General features: G+C 55.6%; 1 protein-coding gene and 1 long non-coding RNA gene across 4 annotated transcripts; both read left to right on the top strand.

Annotated features, from left to right (window-relative positions):
• Positions 1–576: 576 nt before the first annotated feature.
• LOC137150185 (atypical kinase COQ8A, mitochondrial-like) lies at positions 577–14,250 on the top strand. Of its 3 annotated transcripts, none has more exons than XM_067543935.1 (15): positions 577–630; positions 5,139–5,283; positions 5,923–6,189; positions 6,527–6,593; positions 7,079–7,156; positions 8,705–8,827; positions 9,054–9,139; positions 9,284–9,424; positions 10,034–10,115; positions 10,455–10,548; positions 10,938–11,079; positions 11,391–11,498; positions 12,340–12,405; positions 12,537–12,623; positions 13,136–14,250. In XM_067543935.1, exons 2-15 carry the CDS (start codon positions 5,146–5,148, stop codon positions 13,412–13,414), a joined length of 1,758 nt encoding a protein of 585 aa, XP_067400036.1. In that variant the 5' UTR covers positions 577–630; positions 5,139–5,145; the 3' UTR covers positions 13,415–14,250. The 3 variants fall into 3 exon arrangements, with proteins under 3 accessions (XP_067400036.1, XP_067400037.1, XP_067400035.1); XM_067543934.1 differs by lacking the exon at positions 577–630 and adding an exon at positions 1,697–1,754; XM_067543936.1 differs by lacking the exons at positions 5,139–5,283; positions 5,923–6,189; positions 6,527–6,593; positions 7,079–7,156 and having other exon boundaries at positions 592–630.
• Positions 14,251–22,758: 8,508 nt separating this feature from the next.
• Positions 22,759–23,245, top strand: LOC137150192 (uncharacterized). Its single transcript, XR_010918930.1, has 2 exons — positions 22,759–22,889; positions 23,124–23,245. It is a non-coding gene; the product is annotated as an uncharacterized lncRNA (long non-coding RNA).
• Positions 23,246–27,482: the final 4,237 nt, after the last annotated feature.

Raw genomic sequence — 27,482 nt, 5'->3', positions numbered from 1 at the left:
TTCCCAAGCATGGGGTTATATCCCTGACCATCTTGGCTAAACCACTGAAGGACTATCCTCCAGGAACTTACCCAGTTCTTTTTTAAATCCCATTATGCTTTTGGCCATCACAACATGCCATGGCAATGAGTTCCACAGGTCAGTTGTGTGTGGTCTGAAAAAGCACTTCCTCGTGTTTGCATTAAACCTGCTGCCTATTCATTTCATCAGGCGACCCTTGTTTTTTTGTGTTGTGTGAAAGGGTAAATTACACTTCTCTAGTCACTTTTTCTGCACCTTTCATGATTTTATATAGACCTTGGTCATCTCTTTTCTAAGCCGAACAGCCCTAATCTTTTTAATCTCTCCTTGTATGAAGCTGTTCCTTGATTGTCTTTGTTCCTCTTCTCTGAACTTTTTCCAGTTCCACAATACCCTTTTTGAGATGGGGCAACCAGAACCAGACACAGTATTTAAGATGCGGGTGCACCATGGATTTATATAATGGCATTATCATATTTTCTTTCTTATTTCCTATTCCTTTCCTAATAGTTCCCAGTACACTTTTTGACTGCTACTGCGCATTGAGCGGAAGTTTTCAGAGAAATATCCACAGTGGCTCCAGCATCTCTTTCTTGGATGGTAAACTAGGTAAGTTTTCTTGTGCGGCACACTGTACAAACAAAGAACAAAGAGATGGTCCCTGCCCCAAAGAACTTCCAATCTAGATGTGGAACCCACTGCGGGTGTGTTAAAGGTTCTTTTTCAAGTGCTTGCTCATGTCCATTCCAAAGTAGGTGTGTATTTGTCCTGAGTATTGCTAGGAAAAGTTTTTCCCTCAGTGGTGTCCATTGGGTTGGCTCTGGTGCCCTGTGAAGTCACCACCTCATAGCACTGGTATATAGAGCCCCGCCGCCCCCTCAGTTCCTTCTTACCGCCCGTGACGGTTGCTGGAACTTCAGCTCAGCCTTCCCTTCATGGCCTTTTGTTTTGTCTACCTGTCTATAGTTATTTGTAGTGGTTACGTTTTAGTTTTTAGTTTAGTAGTTAGTTAGATTAGAGAGCCCCGCTTAGTGGGGTTAACCCTGCCCCAGCATCGGAAAGTTACGCAACTTTTCATGGTGGTGGCAGACAAGATGAAAGGCCGTCTAGTCGCAGCCCAGAGAATATTATTGCGGCTCACATCCTGTATCCACATGTGCTACGACCAGGCAAAGGCCCCTGCTCCGGCCCTGACAGCACATTCCACAAAGGCCCAAGCATCTTCAGCTGCTTTTGGGGCACAGGGCCCCATCCCAGACATCTGTAGAGCGGCAACGTGGTTTTCGGTCCACATTTTTGCATCTCGCTGTGCCCTCACCCAGCAGGCCAGAGACGATGCTGGATTTGGCAGCCCGATGCTACAGTCTGCTTGTCAGTGAACTCTGAACCCTCCTTCTACACCTGCTTGGGTGTCACCTTTCATTGGAGTGGACATGAGCAAGCACTCAAAGAAGAAAAAACGGTGACTAATCTTCCGCAACTGTTGTTCTTCAAGATGTGTTGCTCCTGTCCATTCCAAAGCCCCTCTGTCGGAGTTGGCCGGCAAGAAGGAACTGAGGGGGCAGCGGGGCCCTATATAGCGGCACAATGAGGGTGCAATCCACGGGGCACCAGAGTCAACCCGATGGACACCACTGAGGGAAAAACTTTCCAGTGGCGGTCCTCAGGGCAAGCACACACCTACACTGGCATGGACGTGGACAACACATCTCAAAGAACAACAGTTACGGAAGGTTAGTAACTTTTTTTCCAGATGGGGTGTGGTGGGAAAGAGACTGTATGCACTTCCCCCATCACCCCCCCGAATTTCCCTTGATAACCTCAAGAATTGTTTAAATGGAAATCATTTTACAAATCAAATTTACATGGAGCTCTGTGTATTTTTCCTAGATTCATAGATTTTAAGGCCAGGTGGCACCCTTCATTCCTCTCAGCTCAGACACTGAAAATTTATCTGTCAATTTTCACTTCTGATTATGGAGTCAGTTTCTAGACCATTTCATCCTGGGGGGTCTTATGTCCCAGCCCAGAGCTGCAATGTTTGATTGCAAATACCTCAAGGAAAGAAATAGGTTTTGCTTTGCTTTGCTTTGCTTTTAAATAAAAATGATCTCCACTGGAATTTTAAAAATTCCCAAACCCTTTCAGCTGGTCTCAGGTTTTGTGAACACAGTAAAATCACAATGTTTAGAGCAGTGGTTCTTAACCTTTCCAAACTACTGTACCCCTGAAGCCTGAGTCCCACCCCCACAGGGCTGAGGCATGTAACTTAGTTTCATGGCGCCCTGTGGCTCCAGGCAATTACCTTTCTTGCCACCCCCAATACCAGCTCTGCACTTGCGACCCCTCTAAAACTCCAGGTTAAGAAACACTGGTTTAGAGCCAAATATGACTGTAAAGCAAACTCTCTAAAATCAGAATGGATACAATCCTAAACTGTTTTGTATGGCGTTGCTATGCACTGTTAAACACATGCCCTGTTCCATCCCAGACGTGGCTGCATTTCAGCACTGGATGAGGGATCACCGTATAAATAGCCGACGCGATCCCAGCTCACAGATGGCTGCGTCTCAGCAATGGGCAAATGATCCCTGTTTAAATAGCCCCTATGCCCCACCCTAGAGGCGGCCACATTTCAGCGCCAAGTGAGCAATCCCTGTGCAACATTGCTGTTAATAATACCTAGCTCTAATATAGCACTTTTCATCTTTAGTTCTCAAAGCACTTTACAAAGGAGGTCAGTATCATTAGTCGTATTTTACAGTTGAGGAAACTAAGGCACGGGGAGGTAAATGCCTTGTCCAAGGTTACCCAGTAGGCCAGTGGCTGAGCTGGGTATAGAAGAATGCAGGAGTCCTGGCTGCCAGCCACCCTTGCTCTAACCACTAGACCCCACACCCTTCCCAGAGCTAGGAATAGAACCCAGGAGTCCTGACTTCTAGTCCCCCGTGCTCTCATCACTAGCATGCTGCCTCTTGCCTATGTGCCCCTGAGAAAAATTAAATAGCAGGTTCATGTGAATTCCCCAAAACTGCATGTGAGGGAGGTGGGGAATTGAATCCAGAATGCCTTATACTGTAAGCTCCTGGGTTGTATGCCTGACTCTGGGAGGAGAATGTGTTTTAATGATTAGAACAGGGGGGGAGCTGGGGGTCAGGACTCCTGGGTTCTGTTTCTGGTTGTGGGAAGGGAGTGGGGTCTAATGGTCAGAGCTGGGAGTCCAGACTCCTGGGTTCTTCCATTGCTCATTTCCCCTCTCTGCTCTGTGCCTGGTGCTCTGTGGGTGTCCCCGAGGTGAGAGAACAAATGAGTGGAGGGGCACGGGTGAGACAGGGCGTGCATGTGCATCTCAAATTCCCTGACCCCCAGCACGTTTTGAACGCGCTTCTGCCCGGCAGGATGGGGTGACTCAGAGGAACGGCCCTGCCTTTTTCCTGACCACAGTTGCATCTACAGTGCCAAGGGAAGGTGCTGACTCAGTGGCCTCTGGGGACATGCTCTGTCTGAGGCTGCTCCAAGTTGGGGGGGGGAGGGCTGCAGAAGAGACAGCCAGCCCTCCCCACAAAGCCACCACTCTACCCATAGCAATGGGTCTCCCCCTGTCCAGGTATAACCCCTCTGGTGGTAGAAGGGAATTGGTCTCTGGCCTGTTCAAGTCGCTAGCCGCTCTGTTGGAGAGAGATGGTGAGGAAGCAGGAGACTGGGAGTCAGGACTCCTGGGTTCTAGTTCTGGCTCTAGAAGGACAGTGGTTAGAGCAGGGGGGACTGCGAGGCAGAACTTCTGGGTTCCAGTCCCAGCTCTGGAAGGGGAGTGGGGACTAGTGGTTAGAGCTGGGCGGCAGAACTTTGGGGTTCCAGGGAATAGGGTCTAGGGTTTAAAGTGGTGAGTTAGGACTCCTGGGTTCTGTTGCAAGCTCTGGGAGGGAAATGGGATGTAGTGGTTAGAACACAGGGGAATTGGGAGTCAGGACTCCTGGGTTTTATCCCACAGGAGCCCTGTGGGAGTGGGTCTAGTGGGTAGAGCAGCAGAGGCTGGGCACCAGGACTCCTGGGTTCTATTTGTGGCTGTGAGAGAGGAAAGAGGTCTGGTGGATTAGAGAAGGGGAAGCTGGAAGGCAGGAGGAGTCTTGGACTCTGTTCCTGGCAGGGGGTGTGTTCTAGTGGTTAGAGCAGGGAGGAAGGTCTGGGAGTCAGGATTCCTCGTTCTCTCCTCAGCGATGAGAGGAGAATGGTCTGCTGTGGTCAGAGCTGGGTGTCAGGATTCCTGTGTTCTGTCCTGTGAACGCTTTGTATGGCGGGGTTGCTCAGCTAGAGGAGGCAGTGTGTTTAGGGTTAACATGGCTTGCTTCCAGGGGATTGGCCAGCCAGGGGCACCCAGATGGGCTAGGCCTTTTTGCCAGGGTACACTGGCCGCCCTGCACGTAGCCTTTTGCTAATGGATTAACAGTGTCTGTAGCCTGGGGCACAACGGCGGCGGGAGAGCAACTGGCAGCTGTCCATGCTGCCTTGTCTGCAGGTCCCCAGGGGATTAACGGCAGGGTTAACCCCAGAGCTGTCTGGGGGAGGAGGGGCTGTAGGGCAGGGTGGGAGGGGCTGGAGTATCTGAGTTTAGAAGGGGGCTAGCCTCAGTGTCCAGCCTTTTTAAGGGCTATGCAAGATCAGTTGGTTGGGGCTGTCCCGGGCTGGGGATAGAGCATCCTTGCTCCTTCAGAGGGGATCTCGTGATTAGAGTCGGGGCGCTGGGAGCCAGGACTGCTGAGTTCAATCCTCAGCTCTTGGCAGGGAATAGGAGTCAGGATGCCTGGGTTCTTTTGCTGGCTCTGGGGCAAAGTGTATGAGGCTGGTGAACCAGTCAGGATTTGTAAATAATCCTGGATAATTTAATATTAGGTTTTGTGATTTTTATTACTAGAATCCAGGAATCCTAACACCCCGCCCACTGCTCTAACCACCCAACCACACTGCCTGTACACTCTAGGACCGCTCTAGGTCATTCTGTCACATTCTGGGTGTCTATGTCCCACTGGTGGTCTCAGGACTTGTCCCCGGGCCAGGCCATGTGTGTCTCTGTGCTGCAGGCTGCTTGCCTGGAGCTCTTAGTGGTTCCCTCTCTGCAGACCTTCCATGGCTGAGATCCTGATGAAGAAGGGGTTCCCCCTGACTGGCCGGACCCTGGGTAAGATCCCAGTACCCTCTCTTCGCTTTGCATCGGCATCGGGGGGCCACCAGAGGAACCTGGCCTGTGTCGATAGAGGAGCAAAGGTACAAACAGGCCTGGCCAGAAGATTAGAATCATGGCAATGTGGGGCTGGCAGAGATCTTGAGGGGTCATCAAGTCCAGCCCCCTGCTCTGAGGCAGGACCAAGTAAACCTAGACCGTCCCTGACAGGTCCAACCTGTTCTTAAAACCCTCCAGTGATGGGGAGTTCACAGCCTCCCTTGGAAGCCTGTCCCAGAGCTTAACAACCCTTTGAATGAGAAAGTTTTCTCTAATATCTGACCTAAATCTCCTTTGTGCAGACTAAGCCCATTTCTTCTTGTTCTGTCTCCAGTGGACATGGAGAACAATTGAGCCCTGTCCTCCTTATAACAGCCCTTGGCATAGTCAAAGTCTGGTATCACAGCCGATTCTCTGACAGGAGTGTGCACAGGGGGAATGGGATGGGGGCCTTTCCCCTATAGGGGGCACCAGCTCCAATCAGTCCCCAGGATGGGAGGACTGGATGACTCAAGGGAGCTAGGAATGGGGTATAGAGTCTTTCCTCTCTCGGGGTCACTGTCTCCGATCTGGCTGCAGGGAGGGGGGCCAAGCTGGCATGTGGGGGGAGGAGAATGGGACATGGGGTACTAGACAGTATCCCAGCCCCCTCATGGAGGGATGATGTTTCTCCTCTTTCCCAGACTTGCAGCTCTGATGGGACCATTATGCCTGCTGTTACCCCCAAATCCTTTGCCAGTCGCAGACCAGCTTGCTGGTCTCCAGCGCTGGGGCAAGAGGCTAGCTCTCTGCTCTGGACACCACAGCTGGGCCCTGTCCTGTCCCTCCGCTCCCTGGGCCCCCGGCGCTTGTACCACCAGAACTCTGCTGCAGTGGGCAGGCTGACAGCTGAAGATGTGCAAAAGGCCAGAGATGCCAAGGTGTCACCCATCCGGCCCTATAGACATATGGTAAGAGGCTGGGGGGGTCTAGTGGTTAGAGCAGGGCTCTGGGAGTCAGGGTCCCTGGGCTCTGTTCCCAATTCGGGGGGGGGAGGAGTGTAGTGGTTAGAACAGGGAGTCAGGACTTCTGGATGCTCTCCCCAGCTGTGGGAGGAGAGTGGGGTGTAGCGAGTTAAAGAAGGGGGCTGGGAGACAGGACCCCTGGGTTGTGTTTCTGTCAATGACCAGGCAGTGGGTAGCTGTTTTATGGATCTGGGCTGACCAGCACACAGGGCGTCCTGCTCCCGTGCTGCCATGGGGTGCGAGGGGCGCTGTCCAGGAGAGTCACCCCCGCTCTGTTTTGCAGCTCAGTGACAAATCCTGTGAGCGGAAGGTGCCAGCGACTCGGCTCGGCAGGCTGGCTAACTTCGGGGGTAAGAGCTCCGTCCGCCACACGCCCCGATGAGGGAAGGTCTTCCCTGCCCGAAGGCCCCAGCTGACCCAGGGGATGGGACATGAGGCCTTGCTTTCAGTGTTCATTGTCAGAGGGGTCCAGGGTTGAACAGGTCACAGAGGCTGAGCTGGCGGGGGATGGGTCCCTGTGGGGTCTGGAGAGGCATGTCAGCAGGGGGCGCTGTATGTGTGTATAACATTAGCCTTGTTGCAATTGGTGTGGACACATTAGTGAAATCATGTTTCACACACACACACACACACACACACACACAGAGGCTGGTGGTCTTCAGGGCAGCAGGAGACAGTAGGTCAGGAAGGAAAGTGCACCCCAGGGGCTGTGTCAGCATTTCCATGGCGTTAATGGGGTGACTTGGATGCTTTGTGGGGCGGGTGGCTCTGGAGATCAGGGGAAGGGGGCAGGGCTGGTTGGCCTGGTGTGTTATTCCTCCGCTCTGCCCCCTAGGCTTAGCCATGAGCGTCGGCATCGGGGTCTTGGTGGAAGCTGCCAAAAAATCCTTCTGGGCTGAAAGGGTTGTGAAAGGTAAGTGAAGGACACTGGAGGCAGAGCTGTTCACACAGAGGCACAATCAGAATCTCCTTCGCACACTCAGATGTGCTTGTGTCAGAGATGGACACAGTCCGAATCCCTCTCGTGTGTTCAGAGCTGGTCCCGGAGGTCAGGGAATCCCCCTCGTGCACTCAGTCACATGTACACACGTGGACACACGTGCACTTGTGAACACACCTGGGGCCCTTTTACATTAACTCACCTCCAACAGTAGCAGGGTTGGATGCTGCCCTGGGGGCAGGGGCTCAGTGCAGAGGAAATCACACTTGGGCACCGGCACACTTAGACTCCCTGGCTCAGATGGCTGGGGCGCACAGTGGGCCCGCTCCCCGGCCCTCACACTGATATGCACAGTTCGAATCTCGCCCACTCAGAATCACACACTCCCCAGCTCACATACACACACAGAACCTTGCACTGTTGGACGCCCATTTCCATGGTGCACCGAGGCTTCCTGGACACCCCTGCTCTGTGTGCGTGCAACGGAAGGAGACCCCATCTTTCCCATGACCTCACTGTCTCCTGTGGGGATTGCGGGGAGAAAAGCAGGTCACAGGCAAGGGCCTGAACATGTGGCTTGAGCTGGAGGGCAGGACGCCGGCTGGGCCAAATGACTGGTGTGATCATAGCACCAAGACTGCGATCAGCTGGCAAGTGATTTGGATGTGGCAGCCGGGCAGGGCTCCTTGCGATGATGTGGGGGGGTAGGGGCGGGGGTCATTGGCAGTTTGGAAAGGACAAAACAAATTCACCGGGGGGCGAACAAATCGTTTGGTTTGGGCTTCTGAGGCTCTTGAAACGATCTGTCATTTTGAACGGAAGGTGGACGCGTTGAATCAAACCGTCACTTCAAGGCGCAAAACCGCAACCTTGTGTTTCACGGGCGTCCCAGCCAACCCCTGCGATGTCTTCCGAATGGTGATGAAAGATATTTTTTAAAAAATTGGATGTGGAAAAAGTTGGCAAAATCCACAGGGCTTTGTGAAATGTTTCGGTGCTGTAGAAAGGCCGTTTGTCACCAACATCATATTTTGGGTGAAAAGGGCCACTCAGCTCCAGTAAGCGGGGACTGGATGCCGGAGGGGGGGCGGGGGGCAGCAGGGGCTGTTTGTCCAGGCAATGCTCAGCCTTTCCCTGAGGGGTGGCGTGCACATGCGTGTGTGCACGCACACACGCACAGACAGATCAGGGCTCATCCTCTCCAGCAGGGGGCAGCAGACACACACACACACACACACTCTGACCTGAAATCCCCCCCTCTGCTCCCCCAGCAGAGACCTCATTTAACTCCTCATATGTCAGATTGTGCCCATGGGGGTGGGGCTGAGGGGACTTTCTGGTATTAACCCTGTGGGTGCTGGTCTGTGTCCTTCCCCCAGCTCCTGGGAGGGGTCCTTGGCTGCCGGATCTGTGATGCTGTGTTTGGGAGTCAGGAATCAGCCCTGGGGCAAAGGCGTCTCCCCAGAGGGGCTATAGGGTGAGCTCTGACCTGACCCCTCTTTTGTTTCCCCCCACCCCCAGGTGAGCCATCACCCGCAAGCCCAGGCACCTTCCTGTCTGAAGCCAACGCGGAGCGGATCGTCCGGACTCTGTGCAAGGTGCGGGGGGCAGCCCTGAAGCTCGGCCAGATGCTGAGCATCCAAGGTGAGGAGGTGGGAGAATCGGGGGGCCAGCTCCAGGTGTGGGGCTCAGACCCCTCTGCTGGCTGGGGGCTCAGTTCTCCAGCCAGACCCCCCTTTGCTCCTGCCCAGTGTCACCCCACTGCTCCTTCCTTGCAGCATGGGCACTGCGGGGGAGTGGGAGGGGATTCCCCGATGTCACATCCCCCCAACCCAGTCTCTGATGCTCCCCCCTGCTTTGCACCCCCCAGATGATGCCCTTATGAACCCCACGCTGCAGAAGATCTTTGAGAGGGTCAGGCACAGTGCTGACTTCATGCCCACTAAGCAAATGATGGTGAGCAGGGGTGGGGACAGACTCAGAAGGGGGGGGGGCATGGGGAGGTGGGAGTGGCAAGCCTGAGGTGTGTGGGTGCAAGAGGCGGGGCGGGGGAGTAACATTGCCTGGCACAGACCCCGCTGTTCTCCCCTCTCCATGCAGGGGGTGCTGAACAGCGAGCTGGGCCCAGACTGGCACAGGCAGCTGGCCTGGTTTGAGGCGCGCCCCTTTGCTGCAGCTTCCATTGGACAAGTGCATCTGGCGCAGCTGCTGGATGGGCGCAACGTGGCCATGAAGATCCAGGTATCAGCGGGGCCGAGGCGAGCCCAGGTGCACCTGCAGCCGGCAGCCTCCATCCTGGCAAGGGAACCCCGGCTTCTAGGCAGCAGGGCGGCAGCCACGGTGGAGGCTGGTCGCCGCGGGGGTGCTGGCGGCCATGTTGGAGGCCGGCTTCCCTGGGCGCTGGGTGGCAGCCATGTCAGAGACCCAATGCCATGGTGGCGTCACGCTCTGTCATGCCAGGCGGTAGCCGGCATGGCCAGGGGCCCTTGTGCCAATATGGCTGCCATCTTGGCAAGCAAGTCCAGATACCCTCACCCGAGGGAGTGGCCGCCTTGGCAAGTGGTAACGACCCCCCCTTTGGGGTGCCCTGATTTCACCCTGCCCGATTGGTCACCATGTCCCAGCCTGTCCTCCGGAGCTGATGCCAGTTTGCCCAAGGGGCAGATGGGAAAGGTCTTGGCATCTGTGTGACTGGAGCAAAGGAGCTGCTCACACCCACCCGCCATTTAACCGCCCGCCCTGCTCCTCTGAGGACCTTGCTGTCCCCCGTGACCCCCTTTAGTTCATAACATCTGTGCCATGGGCAGGCCCCATGGCCACTGGGTCTAACCCCGTTTCCCTCTCCCCTAGTACCCAGGCATTGCCCAGAGCATCGACAGTGACGTCCGCAACCTCATATCCCTGCTGAGTCTGAGCAAGGCGCTGCCTGAAGGTACCAGGGTCCCCGCCCCGAGGCCCAACTCTCTCCCCGGTGCTATAACGCCTCACCCCCTCATGCTCACAAGAGAGCCCCAGGCCTTCCCCGAAGAGTCAGGACCCAAATCCCAACTCTTCTAATGCCATTCTGCGAGCGCGGTGTGTCTCGGGAGGGGGCTGGGAGCCAGGACTCCTGGGTTTCCAGCTTGATCATATGTGACTTTGGGCAAGTCCCTGCCCTGTGCCTCAGTTTCCCTATCTCTGGAAGGGGGATCGTGACAGAGGGTGTGACTTACTCTGAGGTCCCAGGTGAAGGGCTGAGCTGGGCGCCGGCACTGATATCCCTTCCCTGCAGGGCTTTTCCCTGAACACGCCATCGAGGTGATGAGCCGTGAGCTGGCCCTGGAGTGCGACTACACGCGGGAGGCTGCCTGTGCCAGGAGGTTTCAGTGAGTGCCTGTATCTGTGTTACAGCCACACTGGCACAGTCTTCCGAGAGATGGTACAGCCAGCCGTTCTAGCACAGTCTCCTGGGGGCTGGTATTGTCAGCCACGCTGGCGCAATCACTGGTGGGGGTGGTACAGTTGGCCACTCTGGCACAGCCACCTTGTGGAGATATGGTGCAGGCAGCCGGTCTGGCACAGTTGCCTAGGGGATGCTGCAGGCAGCTGGTCTGGCACAGTTGCCCTGGGGATGGTACAGGCAGCTGGTCTGGCACAGTTGCCATGGAGATGGTACAGGCGACCGGTCTGGCACAGTCTCCTGTGGGGGAGGGGTCGGTGAAGCCGGTACAGCAACCCACACTGATACAGCATCTCCGGTTATCCTCCTGCACAGGCAGCTGTTGCAGGGCGACCCAGTGTTTTACGTGCCATCGGTGATCGGCGAGCTGAGCACCCAGCGAGTGCTGACCACAGAGTTGGTGCCCGGCTTTCCCCTCGACCAGGCCCAGGGGCTGGACCAGGAGATACGCAACAAGGTGAGGGGGGAAATGACACTCGTGCACACACGAGATCCCCCGTGCTTGGACACACTCCTAATCTCTCTCTCAGCACCCCCTGGGATATCCCCACTGGCTGCACTCTGCTCACACTGCCCGCAGGATCCTGCGCCCCCAAAACCCCTCGATGCCCATCCCTTGTCACTGTAACTCGGGGACGTGGAACCCCACTTGTGGAGACGGTGCCGCTGCAGTTGGAGCTAGCAGGGGAGAGAGCGTGTCATGGGAGGGGGCACAGCGGGGCTGGGGCCAGAGTGCTCAGTGCCAGGCTCTGTCTTGCCCCTCCGCAGATCTGCTCCAATATCCTGGATCTGTGTGTGCGTGAGCTCTTCCACTTCCGCTACATGCAGACTGACCCCAACTGGTCCAACTTCTTCTATGACCCGCACAGCGGCAAGGTATGGACACCCCCTGCTACCTCCCCCCATATCTGAGCCGGCCAGCTGTGACCCCTTCCCCACATACTGCCCTCTGTGTCACCACCACTCCTTTCCCTGAATGGGAGGAAACTCCTACTGCCCCCCGTGTCAGAGCCGGCCAACCGTGACCCCTTTCCCTGAATGGGGTGAACCTCCTACAGTCCCCCATGTTGGAGCCGGCTGACCACGATCCCCTTCCCTGAATGGAGGGAACCCCCAACTGTCCCCTGTGTTGCTGCGACCCTTTGCTCAGCATGGGGGGACCTTCCCATTGCATCCTTCCTTCCTTGTACAGGGAGTGACCTGCTACCTCTCCCACCCCACGTCCCCCACTATGCTCCTGTCCCCATGCCAGAGCCTGCTAACTATGCCTGAATAGACTGAGGCCCAGCCTGCATGGCTGGGATATGGCTGACACCCCCACTCTCTCCCTCCCATCAGATCCACCCCCTCACCATGAACCCCTCAACCATGTCCTGCCACCCTGCTACGGGCCTAGACCCTCTGCCCCGTGTGGGAGATATGGGCTGATGCCCAGTGCCAACCTGCCCCACAAATGTAATGTGCCCCATGGTACTGTCCCTAGGGCACAGCTTGGGGGGCTCATGTGCTCCCCCTGACCACGGGCAGCTGCACTCCCCTCCCCTAATAATGTCACTCAGTTTGGGGTCCAGGCAGCCCAGCCCCTCCCCCCTGCAAGCACTAACAATGCAGTTTGGGGGCGGGGGGCGGCCCTGATCCCTCCCCTGCCCCCACACCCCATCCCAGACCTGGGCTTCCCAGCTGATTCTGAGCCGCTCCTCCCTCTGTTGGACACCAGGTGGCGCTGCTGGATTTCGGCGCCAGCCGCAGTTTTGACAAGGCCTTTACGGATCAGTACATTGAGGTGAGATTGCGGCTGCCACCCTGGCTTTTCCCAGCAGGGGGCGCTGTAGGGAGCGGGGCACATTGTTGCCTATGGAGGCATTTTGAGCCCGGTGCCCATCTCACATGTCCTCTGGGCTGCTCTGGTTCCAGATCATTAAGGCGGCAGCTGAGGGTGACCGGGCTGGGGTGCTGCAGGGATCCATTGCGCTTCGCTTCCTCACAGGCTACGAGACCCAGGTGAGACCCTTGGGCCCCTCCCTGGCCACAGCATGGGGGCTGTGGGGGGGAGGGGCTGGTGCCCAGGTGTTGGGGGGCAAAACCCGGCTCCCCCAGCCATCTCCACGCCTCCGACCTCTGCCCAACCAACCTGGCTCTTCCAGCCAGTTTCCTGCACCCACCCCTGTGTGCTCCCCCCCATAGCCACCCCTTGGTCACCTCTGTGCCCCCCAGCCCTGCCCACCTCCCCATGCCTCTGCCCCCCCAGCTCCCTCTCTCCCCCCTGATACCCTGATCCCACCCTATGTCTCCTAGGCCCTGCTCACTGCCTCGGTCCCTTTTACGCCCCCTCGCCCACCACCCTAACCCCCCAGTGCCCAACTCTGTCCCCTCCATCATGTTTTCCCCCAGGCCCTGCCCACCCCCTCAGCCCACTCTGTGCCCCTCAGGCGCTGCCCCCCCTCCAGCCCTCCGTACTCTCAGCTTGCCCTCCCCTCCACGCCCTGAGCTTGTCCTATGCGCCTCTCCCCCAGACGATGAAGGACGCCCACGTAGACGCCGTGATGATCTTGGGCGAGGCCTTTGCTGCTGACGGCCCCTTTGACTTTGGGGCCCAGAACACCACGCGCCGGATCCATGCCCTCCTGCCCATCATGCTGCACCACCGCCTGACCCCACCCCCCGAGGAGACCTACTCCCTGCACCGCAAGATGGCTGGCTCCTTCCTCATCTGTGCCCGGCTTGGTGCCTGCATCCCCTGCCGGCCCATCTTCCGCCACGCCTACGCCCGCTACTGGGGCCAGGAGGGCTGACGCTGCAGAGTGTGGGGGGCGCTCTGGCAGGGTGGGGGGCCCAGCAGACATGTCGGGGTGTGGCACTTACTGGGGGTTCCTGGGGGCACAGGGATGCCATCGTGGAGAGTGAATGGGAGCCCCTGTGCCACTGAATGATGGAAATTTCAAGGGACCTTTCTGGGCTGGGCTCAAGGGATTTTTGAGGGAGACTTTATGGAATGACGGGAATTTCAAGGGAGCCCTCAGGGCCGTGAGAGTTTCAAGGGGGCTCTCAGGGACTGGAGGATTTCGAAGGGGCCCTCAAGAAGGGTGGGAGTTTCAAGCAGGGGAGTGACCCCCTCTGCCTCCCGGTCTGCACATATCTCCCCAGCCAATGTAGCTCATGTGCATTGTCATGTGTGCCTGTCTTCCCCTAGGGGCAGCCCGTGCTCACTGCAGTGTGTGTATGTACCCACCCAGGGCCTGAGCAAGGCATTACAGCCCATGCACGTTGTTGTGTGTGTGTGTGTCTCTCTCTCTCTCTCCCTGCCTCCAGGCACTGCAGCCCATGCACATTGCTCTGTGTGCGTATGTGCGTGTGTGTGTGTGTGCGTGTGTTTCTCTTTCCCCACCTCCAGGCAGTGCAACCCATGCACATTGCTCTGTGTGTGTGTGCGCATGTGTTTCTCTTTCCCCACCTCTGGGCACTGCAGCCCATACACACTGCTGTATGGGTATCTTCCCCTAGGGGCAGCATCAGGTACTGCAGCCCGTGTGCATTGCAGTGTGGGTGTCTTCCCATAGGGACGACTCTGAGGACTGTAGCCCAAATGCAGCAACCAACATACCCCCAATAAAAGGAATTAAATGCCAGATTGGTGGAGGGGGGGGGGGGCAAAGCCGTTGGGGGTGGGGACACAATTGAATGGGACATTACACTGGTGTCAATAAAACCTCTTTGCCCAACAGCCCAGTGTGAGTAGCTCCCTGAATTGGTTAAAGGCACGTCTTCTCCTGCCAAATGGGGAGGGGGCATTAGATTCATGGTTCAAGGATGCACTTTGGCTACCACGGGGCCTTTTGCTCTTCTGTCGGGCATGCTCTTCTGCTCTGTCACCAGTAGCTCCATGGGCTGAGCTGAAGGCAGAGCAGCCTCTGCTGGCCAAAGATGAATAGCAGAAGGGACAGGCATAGGGGAGAGGAATCAGACTTGTGCCCCAAAAGGCTGGGGGACAGTGGATCTGTCTTGAGGGCAAGATGGGTTAGGGCATGGAGCTGAAGGGCTATGTACATTGCACTATCCGAAAGTGGCCTGTGGGAGGAGTGTCTTAGCCCCTTTGTTCCGGGTGGCAGGAGCAGGCGATGGCGCACCGGTGTGCACAGCATACATTCCCAATCCCTCCCACAGCAACATGGGGCCGCAGGAGGAAGGCCAGGGCTCCCAGGGTAAAAGGGTTAAGAAGCTGCACTTCTGGCATCTGACCACTAAGTGGCGCCCTGCTTCCACTCATCCCTTGAAGGGCTGGTTTGCCCAGCGCTGAGATGCAGCCGCCTGTGGGGTGGGGCGCAGGGGCTGGTTAAACAGGGATCCCTCACCTGGTGCTGAGATGCAGCCACCTCTGGGGTGGGGTGTGGGGAATGTTTAACAATACTGCCCAATAGTTGAGTGCAGAAGAATCCTGTAGCCCACTGAACCTGCAGGGGGGATTTTGGGAGACAGCATGGGGTGTCCCTGAATTAGCATTTGCCCTGGACACATGACATATAATATCATTAATGATAAGAGTTGGCCAGGAGCTGAATGTCACCGTTGGGGGCTATGGCCCTTGAGGGTTAAAGGACTGTGGTTTCCACTACAGCAAAGGGCTCTGACCCCAGGGCTCTGGCTGAGGTGGTCTCCTGTTGCTAGGAAGTCCTGCAGGATGCATTTGGAAGAAACCTTTGTCTGGCAGAGACACCCCATCTCCTCGGCTGGGCTGCGCCCACTCCAGCAACCAGCATGTAAGAGCGAAGTGCTGAGCAATGAAAGTGACTGACCCTTTGGAAGGGTCTCATGGAGAGAATACAAACAGCCAGGGCACCTGCACATCTATTGCTGTACACTTCCCTCCCCACCCGTCCCCCACCCACTGGGCTACCTGTTGGTCTCTATCCCCACCAGCCATCCCGACACATTTCCGCCAGCCATCCTTCACCTGGGATTGGGACAAGGTTATTTCCAACAGGCCCTGACTCTCCGTGGGGGGCTGAGGTTTGTGGGATAGGCGGGGACTCCTGGCTGGGATGGGTTCATCACGCACTTCCCCAGCCCCTCCCCATTGCGTCTCCAGGAAGTACACACCCTATGCACTGCCCTTGGCCTCCACACGCCACCCAAACCGAAAGCGATCTCCTCTGTGCCCCTGGGACCCACCCTGCAGTGCCCTGCCCATTCAGGGAACTGCCTGGCTGCCTGCTGGAGATAAGGTGGGATAAGCCTCCACAGCCTTGACCTCCCCACTACGGGGACACATCCCAGAGGCATGGGGGACCCCCCCCCACTTCCCTGTGCAGGGTCTGAGCTGCAAGATGCCAAGGCAGGGGAGCCAAAAGTCAGTTCCCACGTAGTGCCCTACCGCAGGCGAGTTGGGGTTTGTGTGCGCCCCTCTATGGGAGAGGAATCCCCTCAATGGGGGTGGGGGTGTGCACACAACCAGGGTTCGGAGAGGGGCTCTTTGATCACGCTGCTCGGTTTGGGCCCAGATGTTATTCACAGAATGGCTCCCAGCCTGCACCCACCCATCCTAACCACTAGACTCCACTTCCCTCCCAGAGCTGGGGATGGAACCCCGGAGTCCTGGCTCCTTCTGGGGCATGTCCCTTCAGCACACCAGTGTCTAGCTTTAACCTTTGCCAAACACGAGCTCTGAGCTTAATTGCCCCACCAAGTGAGGGAGAGGGGGGAAGGCAGTGCTTGTTGCCTTTGCCCGGGTCCTGATTGCACCCCGATAAGAGGCAGGGAATGTGAGAAGAGGGTTGATGGAAATGGGGATAAGGATTAATCCTGGGAATCTTGCAAGAGTCAAAGGCAATGCAGGAGGGTGGGGCAGGATGGCAGTGGGGGGCGTTCGAGCTGGGGGCATTGGGACCCAGGGCTCCTGGGCGCTGTCCCCAGCTCTGGCAGGGGAGTGGGTGCTAGACCAGGGCAGGCTCTGGGAGCCAGAATGCCTGGGTTCTTGCCCCAACTCTGGCAGGTGCAGGGGGTCTAGTGGATTGGAGCCAGGAGGCCAAGATTAAGTTAATTTATTGACATTCAGCCCCTAGATGGGGTCCTTCCAGGACAGGCCAAACCCTTTGATTCCTCCAGAGGGGGCCTTCGGAGCAGCCCCTCCCTGCTGGGAGTGGGAGTGGGGGGGGAGGGTTGTGGCTGGCTGTACTTTGAATCCCAAGGTGCTTATCAAATATTTACAGCCAGGCTAATCATTAACCTCCTGGTGCTTTATGGGCCTGGCCTCCTGGTGAAAAGATAGCCCAGCCTCACCCCGGCCCATCATTCCCTCCAGTCCCATACATGCGAGGTCTGGCTGGCAGGGGAGCAGCAAAGGGGAGACAGACAGACAGACAGACAGATCGACCCACAGGGAGATGCCAAGGTAAGATCTTTTTCCAATCTACCTGGTTCCCCCCCATTGATCTTTTAAGCCCTTCTTCTCCAGACAGTCTGATGTGCCCAGAGAGGGCAGGATTTCCACCTGCCATGTCTTTTCCCAGACCCCCTTGAAGGGACTCAGTGGCCAGCTTCGTGGCACCCTGGAAGGTTTCCCAGAGCGACTTATCTGGTACAGAGATGCAGCCACCTATGGGGTGGGATACAGGGGCCGTTTACTACAGGGGCCTCATGCCCAGCACTGAGTTGCAGCTATCTCTGCTGTGGCATGTGGGGTCTGCTCATAAAGGGATCCCTCACCTGACACTGAGATGCAGCCACCTCTAGGGGGGAGCCCGGCTGCTGTGTAACAGTGCACAGCAACACATAAGTAACTGCACGATGGTTTGGGATGGGAAGTGAAGGGGAATCGGTCTCTCATTGACATGGCATGAGGGATAGAGGAAGGCAGGCTGGAATTAGCTGAGCTGGAACGTGTGCAGTACAAAGTCCTGGTGTAAAGTAGCGCGGGGTCTCTAAGAGCCCCACAGGCTTCCAGGCACTTGGTCTTGTGATGTCATTGCAACCCCCAATGGCACAGCAACAGGGAGGGACATAACGCCACGTTGGAGTGAGGACTCTCCTAGGTGTCTGAACAGGAAACACGTATGGCTTTCAGTCTGCAATGCTGGGAGTCAGGACTCCTGGGTTCTAGCCCCAGCTCTGGGAAGGGAGTGGGGTCTAGTGGGCTGGAGCGGGGTTGGAACGTCAGGAATCCTGGGCTTCATCGTCTCCTCTCTGCACATATCCGTGTAAATTAATTTGCCTTTCCAGCATCTCTCTGTGTTTCTTCTCCATTTCCCTACCCAGCCTGGCCAATGTTCCCATGTGCCCCTGTGTCCCCTCCCTGGCGCTGGGTCCCATCCCGGCCTTCGCCCCAGGGTGTGGAATCCAGGCATGATTTATGAAGGAGAAAGGTCTGGTTTGGGTCTTTGTTCCTTTCCACACTTCCAGCCCTGGAGTTATTGGTTTAGGGAGGAATAAGGGTAAACCACCCATCCGCTGGGAACGCATCTCTAGAGATGAACTGGGCATGGAAGCCCCCCACACCACTGCCTGCAGCATGCACCCCCTAGCACTACACTGGGCATTGGGGCACTGACTGCAAGGAAGAGCGCCCCCTACAGAGCCCCCACCCTGCTCCCTGCAGCACTAAGAGCTTTTTCTATCCTGGCCCCTGCTGAGAGCCAAATAGATCATTGGGGGCCTGGAGCAATTAACTAAATCCTTAAATCTTTTTCAGTGTCTCCCATCCCCCCCCCCTTGTACATTTTCTCAAAACCCTGAATCTTCAGGCATCATGCCCACAATCAGCCAGAGACCTTGGGTCCTTGGGTCCCACAGGATCAGAGTCCTTTTATTGCGCTCCTTATCAAGGGCCCTTTAATAGCACTTGGCACCCCAGATGCCAAGGGGCGAAGTTCAGCTCCTGCCCTGGTGCTGCATGCAGTGCAGATCATAAAGCAAGCAGGCTTCATTGCTTTATTGCCCCGCATGCCTTATCGCCTCAGCTTCCTTATTGCTGGGGATCTGGGCTAACGATCCCGTGATGGTGAACTTGTGACGCTGCCAGTTTCCGAGAATTGGTAGTTCAGTAAGGGGATATCTCCTCTTGCTGTCAATGCTGACCCCAATGCCCCAGTGCAGCACTAGGGGGTGCTGGGCGGCAGTGAACGGGGTGGAGAGCTTAGTAGGGGGTGCTCTCCCCTTGTAGTCAGTACTGATTTAACAAGGATAGTCTGTGCATATTCTAATTTGGGCAAGTCCATTCTGTATCCTGTAATAATTTTCCAGAAAATCTGCTTCTCTTCTTGTCCTAAACTTTTGTGCAGCACTGTTATGTGTGGCTGTTAAACAGCCCCTGCACTCCACTCCAGAGGCGGCTGCATCTCAGCACCAAGTGAGGGATCCCAGTATACTCAGCCTTTGCAATCCCCCCACAAAGGCAGCTGCATCTCAGCACCGTACAAAGGATCCCCGAATAAATAGTTTTCACTTTACCTGATGTTACATCTTCCACATTTCTGACCAAAAGTGTGAAACCACCAAAGAAAAGACTACCCTACCTTGAACCAATCCCTGGTTTTGCCTTGAGTCCAATGCATGCTGGGACAGGATTCTGTAGCACTGTGTAGGTACATATGTAGTGCAGGCATGATCAAGGCTTGTGACCGTGTATCTCACTATCAAGTCTCAATGTCATGATTTAAATTACTCCTAGTAATTTAGCCCAGAGATGGCTGGAGCACTCAGTGATATGCTTTGGGATGCTCTAGAAATATTATTATGATTAGGCTAATATCAGAAAGAGGGAGAAACGAACTGGGAAGGGAGAAAAGATAAAGCCATGTCTGGTACTGTATTTGTACAGCACCTAGCACCTTAGGGGCAATTCCTCATTAGTCCCGAGGCACTTCCCTAATAAACATGAAGAATAAATCAACAAATAATACTAATAACTATTGGCTTCCTTATTCCTTCAGGTGCCCAAATCAGGATCCCCTGTCCCCTGCAGGTGAATATCCCCGTCCCCACCTGAATCCGGAACACAGCTCCCACCACCAGCCAGTGATGGATTGTCCATGCACCGCCCTCGTACTCGGATCCCCACTGCATGTGATCCCCAGAGACTGGAAGTGACATCACCCCCCTCACCTGGTGGGAGATTGTCCCCTGCTGGAAGGTGACACCTCTTGGATGTAACAGCAACTCCATGTGGAAGGTTTCATCCCATTTCCAGTGGGGCTGCTGTTATTTTTGATAGGCTGTCAGGAGCGTCGCAGGGGACAGCAGGAGGGAACAGGCGGGGTAGGAGATGCTGGATCGAGACCCATCCTCCACCTCCCATAAAGGGTGTATACCGGCTGGGGTCTCTGGGTATTACCGTAATACTAAGAATAATGCACACACCATAATGGGGACCCTGAACTCAGTTGGGGCCTCCAGGAGCTACCATAATACTATGAATAGTGCACACATAATAGAGCCCCAGTCTCACTCCTGCTCTCCAGGCACCACCATTCTATCACTAATCGTGTGCACTCCACAAGGAGACCCTAAACTTGGTTACCATAATACTACTAATATTGTCCACCCCACAATGGGGTTGGGGCCTCTAGATACAACTTTTATGTTACGACTAATGTGCCCCCCATAATGGGGGCCCCGATCACAGTTGGGGCCTCTAAGAGTTACCATAATATTACTAATAGTGAGCATGACAGAATTTGTTCCCCCACCAAAGGGTACCATAATACTGCTAATAATGCACTACTATGAAGGGGCCCCAAGCAGGCGCTTCGGTAATAGACCCAGCGCATGATGACAACAGACAGTCCCACGCTGGGAGTCAAGCTGGAGATTCAGCCCAGAATCCAGCCAGCTTTCCCGTAGCTGGGCTGAGCTGTGTGTTCGGATCGGGGCGGAGGGTGAGTAAAGACAGGAGGGGGGCTAAGGAGACTGTTTATAAAGTCACTTTTCACACACACCCCTGCAGCGGGGCTGGAAGGCAGCTCTGGGCACAGTGGCTTCTAGACCATCGGGGGACAGGGCAGCCAGGGAATATCCAGCCAGCTGGCAGCCCCCCAAGAGCCAGTGCACAGGACTATGACCTATGAATTGACAGCCAGTCTCTCTGCCACGCCCTGGCTGTCAGTTCTGTAGGGCACAGGTATGTACACCTCCATGACTTCGGATAGCGACGGGCTGGGAGCCACGTGTGTGCCAGAGAGTGAGGGGTTAAGTGGCGTTTGGGGGGGGGGGGGTGGGGGGGTAACTGAGTGTACGGAGAAGACTGAGGAGGGGAAATAAACTGGATTCCCAGAAAAGATGCATGAGGCTCCTTGTCCTTATTGGCTCTATAATCCTTGCGGGGGGAGTGTGGGGGGGGGGGCGCGGGGGAGAAAGAATATGGAGCTTTTCACCACAGTCTTCCAGGCACAACAGGTTCATGATATAGCAGGAGTCCTTGATACCGGATCAGTCGCCCACGGGGCGGGGCTCTGAGCCCCTGAGGGACAGAACACCAACATCAACCCTCTTTCCAGGACTGTGAATATCCTCCTCAGCCTGGGGACCCCTCCATCCTGAGGCCAGGATTGGGGGGGGGGGGGGCAGGCTAGGCCAGGCTGGCGAGGGTGAGGTAGGTATACCAAGAGGTGTGGGTCAGGACAGGCTGCAAGGGAGGGGGGTAGGCCAGGAGTTACAGGTCAGGTCAGGCCGGGCTGGAGGGGGGATCCCAGGCGGCGCGGGTCAGGCCGGGCTGGAGGGGGGATCCCAGGCGGTGCGGGTCAGGCCGGGCTGGCGGTTTCCATCCAGTCCCACCAACATGATAATCCTGCTCCCCCTGCTAGTGAATGCACCACGTCCTCCCTGCAGTAGCCGTCTGTATCCACCAGGGGGCGCACCAAACCCGCCTTCGTCCGAAGTCTCACAAGACGCCACCGGGGCAGACCTGAGGTTAGAACCCAGGAGTCCTGACTCTCAGGTGCCCCCCACGAGCCTCCACCCCCTTCACAGAGCTGGGACTAGAACCCAGGAATCCTGCTTCCCAGCCCCTCCCCCCCGCTCACCCATCAGGCTTCTCCCTGCGCTGGGCTAGAACCCGGCGACCTGCTCGAAGCAGTGGGGAAGGCTCCCTCCGAAGTGACACCAAAGGGGACACGTGGCCCCCGCCCCTGCTGGAGTGCACTTGCCCCCCAGGCCCAGCTGGGGCTCCCTGGGCTAACCGGGTTCCCCGACCAGCGCCCCTGCCCGTGGCCGGCGGAGGCTGGCTGGGCCGGGCATGGGGAGGAGGATGTGAGCTCATGGGGCGTTGGCGGCTCTCCTCCGCCAGCTGCTCTGCGATGAGCTCGGCAGCGCTGGGCTGTGACAGCTCAGCGCCCCAGGCGGGAAGGGGGCGGTCCCGCACGAGAGGAAGAAGAGGCTGGGGCTGCAACTGCTCAGAGGTTCATATAAGTGACTTGCTCCTTGGGTTGCAGCCTCACCTTGCTAGAGCAGTCTAGAGACCTTGCTAGGGGCTATGAGTCAGCGCCTGGGTTCTGGCCCAAGCTCTTGCAGAGGAGTGTGGGCTAATGGTTAGAGCGGGGAGGGAGCTGTGTGCGAGGAAGTAGGGTTGCCAATCCTCCAGGATTTCCCTCAGGAATTAAAGCCGAGTCTTGAATTAAAGGTTATGGCATGTGATGAAACCAAGCAAAATTGCAACCCTGGTAGGGATTGCGGGGTTCTCTTGCCAGGCTCTGTAAAGGGATTGGGGTTCCCCTTAGGCACATGAGTAATTTTACTCACGTGAGTAGCCCCATGACTGGGTGAGTAAAGATACTCTCTTGTGGCAAGGTTTGCAAGATCAGGGAGATTTGCAAGATCGGAGCCCATGGCAGTATCTAGAAGCCCCGACCAAGATCAGCACCCCCATTGCACACACCCCAACCAAGCCAGGCACTTCACACACCCCAGCTGAGATCAGGGCCCCCCATCAGGCCAGGCGTTACCCAGAAATGCAATCTCTGCCATGACGAGCTCACAGTCTAAGCAGCTTTATGCCCCCATTTTACATATGGGGAAATAGAGGCACAGTGTCTGGCCCAAGGTCACCCAGGCAGTTCTTGGCAGAGCTGGGACTAGAACGCAGCTTGCTTAGCTCCTAGTCAAACACCATAACCACAAGCTTGTACTCAACAGCCTGCACACATGGCTAATTGTTCCCACCTACTGTCCTATGCCGGTGCTTACGGACCATGGGATGAAAGCTGTCCTGAGAGATCATCCAGCCAGGAGTTCCTGGAGGAAGCAGCCATTCTGCTGGGCAAACATCCCAGCCTTCTTTAGAAGGTGTGCCGGGCCAGATTTGCTATTCCAACAGCTGAGGTGGGGGGAGCAGGAGCAGAGCCAGGGAAGCAGCTGAGGAGGGGGTAGGTGCTGCAGGGGAGAAGGCTCTTGCACCGTGCTCGGTGCTAATACCCCTCCTCAGACCCCACTGCATTCACTGTAGTGTCCCCGCTTGCCCTGCAACCCTTGATCTCCCTCTGATTGTATAGCAATGCTCTCCATTTTCTCCCTCCGCAGCAGGCACAAGAGCTCCCTCTCTGAAGTTCTTGCTGTTAGGAGCACTCCATGCAGGGAGAGGAGGATGGGAAGACCCTCTTTCTCTACAGCCCCCACCCTCTTTTTCTCTAGGATCTGGAATATTTAACCCCGAGAGCAGCAGTGAGTTTGGGGCTCTGCCTGCCTCATACTAAGGGTTAGAGCTGGGCCCATCCCTTCCCCCAGAGAGGAAACATTAGCTCATTACATGAACAGGGGAACATTTTTGCTGCAGGCAGGGAAGTTTCCTGGTTTTCAGAGCTTGTTCGGGAGTCTGGGTTCTGGCCCCAGCCTCGGGGTGGGGGCTAATGGACTAGGAGGGAGGTGTCAGGACTCCTGGGTTCTATTCCCAGTTCAGGGAGAAGGGTGTTCACCCTCTGCTGGGTGCCCACTGTGGTTGTTTCTTGAGGCAGCTCACAGGCTGCCAAGGAGGTGAGCAGAGGGGCCGGCATCACAGCTGATTCCCAGCTTGGCAGCAAGAGGGAGCTGTGCAGGAAGAGAGGGTGGGGCTGTGGTGAGGGCAGATGGAGGGTGGGAGAGATCTGACTCTGCCTAGAGGCAGGAGCCTGAGCAGGTGTTGTGGGGGTTGGGACTCTGCCTAAGACCCTATTGTCTGAACACCGCTCTGTGTTCCATTTCCTAACCAGATGAAGGCTTTTGTCGCCCGTCTCCCCTGGTCTCTCCGCTGGTGCTTGTCCGCATGGGTGGGGGGCATTAACCCCCAAGGTCCAGGCCAAATCCTAACACGCTCAATTCCGTGCTGCCTCCCTTCAGTTGGACACAGGGTCATCCTTCACATCCTGTCTCAATCCGATGCTGCATGCAGCCCCTGCCCCCCCACCCCAGAAGTGGCTGTATGACAGCACTGGACAAGAGAGCTCTGCACACATCGCCCCCCTGCTCCACCGCAGAGGCTGCTGCATCTCGGCACCAGGTGATGGCTCACTGTCTAAACAGCCCCCAAGGCCCACCTCCAGGGTGGCTGCATCTCAGCACTGGGTAAGGGAATGCCTATATAGCCCCAGTGCTCCATCCCAGAGGGATCCCTTTATAAATAATGCCCCAGTGGTGGCTGTGTCTTAACCTCAACAAAGTTCAGCTGGATCCTTCACTGGGGGTGTGTGTGGAGGGGAATGACCTGGGGGGGGGGGGGGCATGAGAACTGCAAAAGTCTTTTGCAGTTCCCGAGGGGTCAGTGAGAAGCACAAAGAGGGAGTGGAACGAGTGCTCTGGACTCAGGGTCAACAAGCCTGAATTCTTTGGCTGCCTGACTGGAATGTGAACGCCCCACGCCCAGGAGGCAGGCCATGAAGAGGAGTGCGGAGGGCTTGAGGAAATCTCTTCCATGATCCTCTGCCTGACTGAGTCCTTGCTTTTTATTGCCTGCATCCCCCTGCCCCCTCCCTCCCCAGGCATGAGCTACAGTTTTCCTTTGCTTGGGAGCTGGGCCAGCAAACTTTTAACAGTGGAAAAAATGAGGCGCTGGCCCTTTAAGGGGAATCCACGCAGCATGTCCCCTCCTGTTCTCCCTTATTTGGGAGGAAAGTTGGGCTGATTTTGTTCTGTTTTCTTGGCTTGGGTTCTTGGAAGCATTTTTAACCATTGGCATTTCATCCCCAAGCAGCCTCATTGGCATTCCCACAGTCAGCTGGGATGAAGGCTGGTGCAATGAGATCTTTTTGAAGCAGGGGTTTGCAGAGAGCTAATTTGGTTAGAGACATGGGAATGGCTGTGTAGGAGCAGACCAATGGGCCCATTCAGCCCAGATCCTGTCTCCAACATTAGCCCTCATCAGATGCTTGGAGGAAAGGTGCAAGAAAACTCTCTAATGGACAGGCATGGAGCAGCCTGCCCCATGGGCCAGCAGGCAGGGTCTAAAAGAGAGGCAGACAAAACACTGTCAGGATTCTGCTCCGGGTAGAACAATTCTCTTTCCATTCCAAGAGACAGTAATAAATGGAATCGCAGGGGGCCAGTGGAGTGAGCAGGCGCAGCACAGGATTGCTCTCTAGCTCATCCCTTCTGAGAAGGGCAGTGTGGGCTGGTGGGGAGGGCTGAGATTTGGGACACCTGGTTTCTATTCCTGGCGCTGCCATGTGACCTTGAGCAATGTCCCTTGGTACCTGTCAGCTCTGTTCCTGGGAAACTGTGGCACAGTACCCAGGTGTCTGACTCGCGGAGGACTCTCCCCCACACCTCTGCCTGACCCAGAACTGATCAGAAGAAAGACTTTCAATAAGCAATGACACACCTAAATCCCTCTGGACAAGGGTGACAGGATTAAGGCAATTCCCCTAGTCTCATTTGCATCACAGATGGGACAGGGAGACTCCTCCATTAGCATACAGAGCGGAGAACAGAGGTTCCTAGGCAGGGACCACACTGAACTCTGGGACCAGAAAAGCAGGGGAGCACTGCATGATGGGCGAATCTCTGCTCCAGATGCTAATCGACCCAGGCCTGAACACACCCAGCTCAACGTCTATCAGACCAGTTCTAGGTATGAATCCTTCTTGGGTATCCAAAATACTGCCTGAATACATTGTGAGCTCCCTCAAAGCAGCATCGCGCATAGCCAGGAATGATCAGTTCCTATTGTCCAGTCTAAACAAAACAATTGTGTTTTGCTCCCTTGAGTCATCATTTACTTATGAACAAATCTAGTGTTCTCCCTTGAACCAATGTTGTTTCCCTACAAAACCCTCTGCCCAAGTTCAAAATTCTGTTCTGGTCCTTGGATCCAAACGCTGCACCAGGTCCACTGAGACTTCACCTGTTTCTGACTGATCGTGGGGCGCTTGCCTGTCTCAAGCACTCCGGATCCTAAGCTGAAAAGCCTGTCTACCTGGGAACCTTTGACCGGGTCAAGCTGCACGGAGTGGTGAGACCCCAACTCTCTCTCCCGCTCTCTGGTTGAGCCCACTTTTACCCCTCAGACTTCATTTGATCTCTCTCGCTTTCTCTTACTCCAGGTATAACTTTCTAAACCTGACTTTTGTAATCAAACTTGGGCTAGATTTCCCCAATACCCCAATTGAAACCTTGTAATATTGTAACTGTTTGGTTTGTTTGTCTCTCCTTGTATGGCTATTACTACTACTAGCATAAGTGTTATATATCTGGCAATAAAATAACTTTTATGGTCAAGCTGGTTGCCAGGCTCTCTCTGAACTTCGTTTACTCTTTTGTGTTCTCGGCTTCCCTGTTTGCTCTGCAGCAACGCTCCTCTTATCTAAGTCAAAGAGCTCTGTACGCCGGAAAGTCCTGTGGGGGTCTGCTCATCAGAGGAGTTACCACTAGGACAAGTGTGACATAAGATTGCGGGGAGGGTGCTGAGTCTGTGGAATATGAGGGGGTCAGCAGACTGACCCTGCCTGCTCAGATGCTCTGTTAACCTGTGTGCGTGTGTCGAACTGCATTTGATTGTTGCCCTGCTGAACTAAGTTCTGTGCTGAGTCCTTGGCATATGAGGGCATTGATAAAATTAGAGACCCCGGAACGTAACCCTAAGAAATGAGCGCACCCCCAGGTGATGGGCAAATCCGGTAACACCCTTTTGTGTCCCCTCCTGCCTGTGGGCTGTTGAATATTGTAAACTCTTTGGGGCAGGGGCTGTCTCTCACTGTGTTGGTGTGTATAGTGCCTGGCATAAGGGGAGCCCCAATCTCAGCCAGAGTATGTGCAGTACCTGGCCTGACACCACCCCAATCTCCACTGAGACTTCTAGTTACTACTGTGATACAAACAATAATAGCAATGTAATTACCATGTACCGCCTTTCTAGCACCAGACCAGGGAATTTCCACAAGGCTTGAACAGCTAAGCCCACATCCTCAAGCACTCAAGATTTACAGATCTTTGCACGATAACAGTCTGCCTTCATGCCCCGAGTCTGATTTCACCCCTTCTGTGAGTACAAGGTCTGGTTCCAGGCAAGATGGAGTTCCTCCCACCTTCTTTTCTTTCCAACATGGTCTTCTGATTCCTGCCAGTGCTGGTGCTAGGCAGAAACAGACTAAGCGATTGCATAAGGCCCTGAGCAGCACATGGGCCTCTATTCACTTTTTTAATGTGTTGTTGGGGGAGGCAAAAATATTCCTACATAGGGCCCGCAATGAGCTAGCACTGCTTCTGCTGGCAGTGGATGGCACATGGACACGTGACACAGCTGCAATCAAATCAATTTCCCCACCCCTGCATTTTGTATCAGATCACATTGGCTCTCCAAAGTATTGTCTCCTGAGGTGGGGCCAGTTGATGAGAGTCATTCAGAGTTGATGGCTCTTGTTGGCTAAGGATTTCTCATTGATAGGCCTCTTCCAGAGGCTCCATACCTCTCCA

Source organism: Emydura macquarii, unplaced genomic scaffold (assembly GCF_026122565.2).
Source record: "Emydura macquarii macquarii isolate MOO-44397 ecotype Brisbane River unplaced genomic scaffold, CSIRO-AGI_Emac_v2 contig_968, whole genome shotgun sequence".
Taxonomy (NCBI): Eukaryota; Metazoa; Chordata; order Testudines; family Chelidae; genus Emydura; species Emydura macquarii.
This window is presented reverse-complemented; position numbering and strand designations above follow the sequence as displayed.

Bases quoted from the DNA above. Each gene is read 5' to 3' on its own strand.
- LOC137150185 (XM_067543935.1), top strand. From the start codon at position 5,146: ATGGCTGAGATCCTGATGAAGAAGGGGTTCCCCCTGACTGGCCGGACC. The intron at 5,284-5,922 runs GTACAAACAGGC...CCTCTTTCCCAG, and splicing joins GTGTCGATAGAGGAGCAAAG to ACTTGCAGCTCTGATGGGAC. The intron at 6,190-6,526 runs GTAAGAGGCTGG...TCTGTTTTGCAG, and splicing joins TCCGGCCCTATAGACATATG to CTCAGTGACAAATCCTGTGA.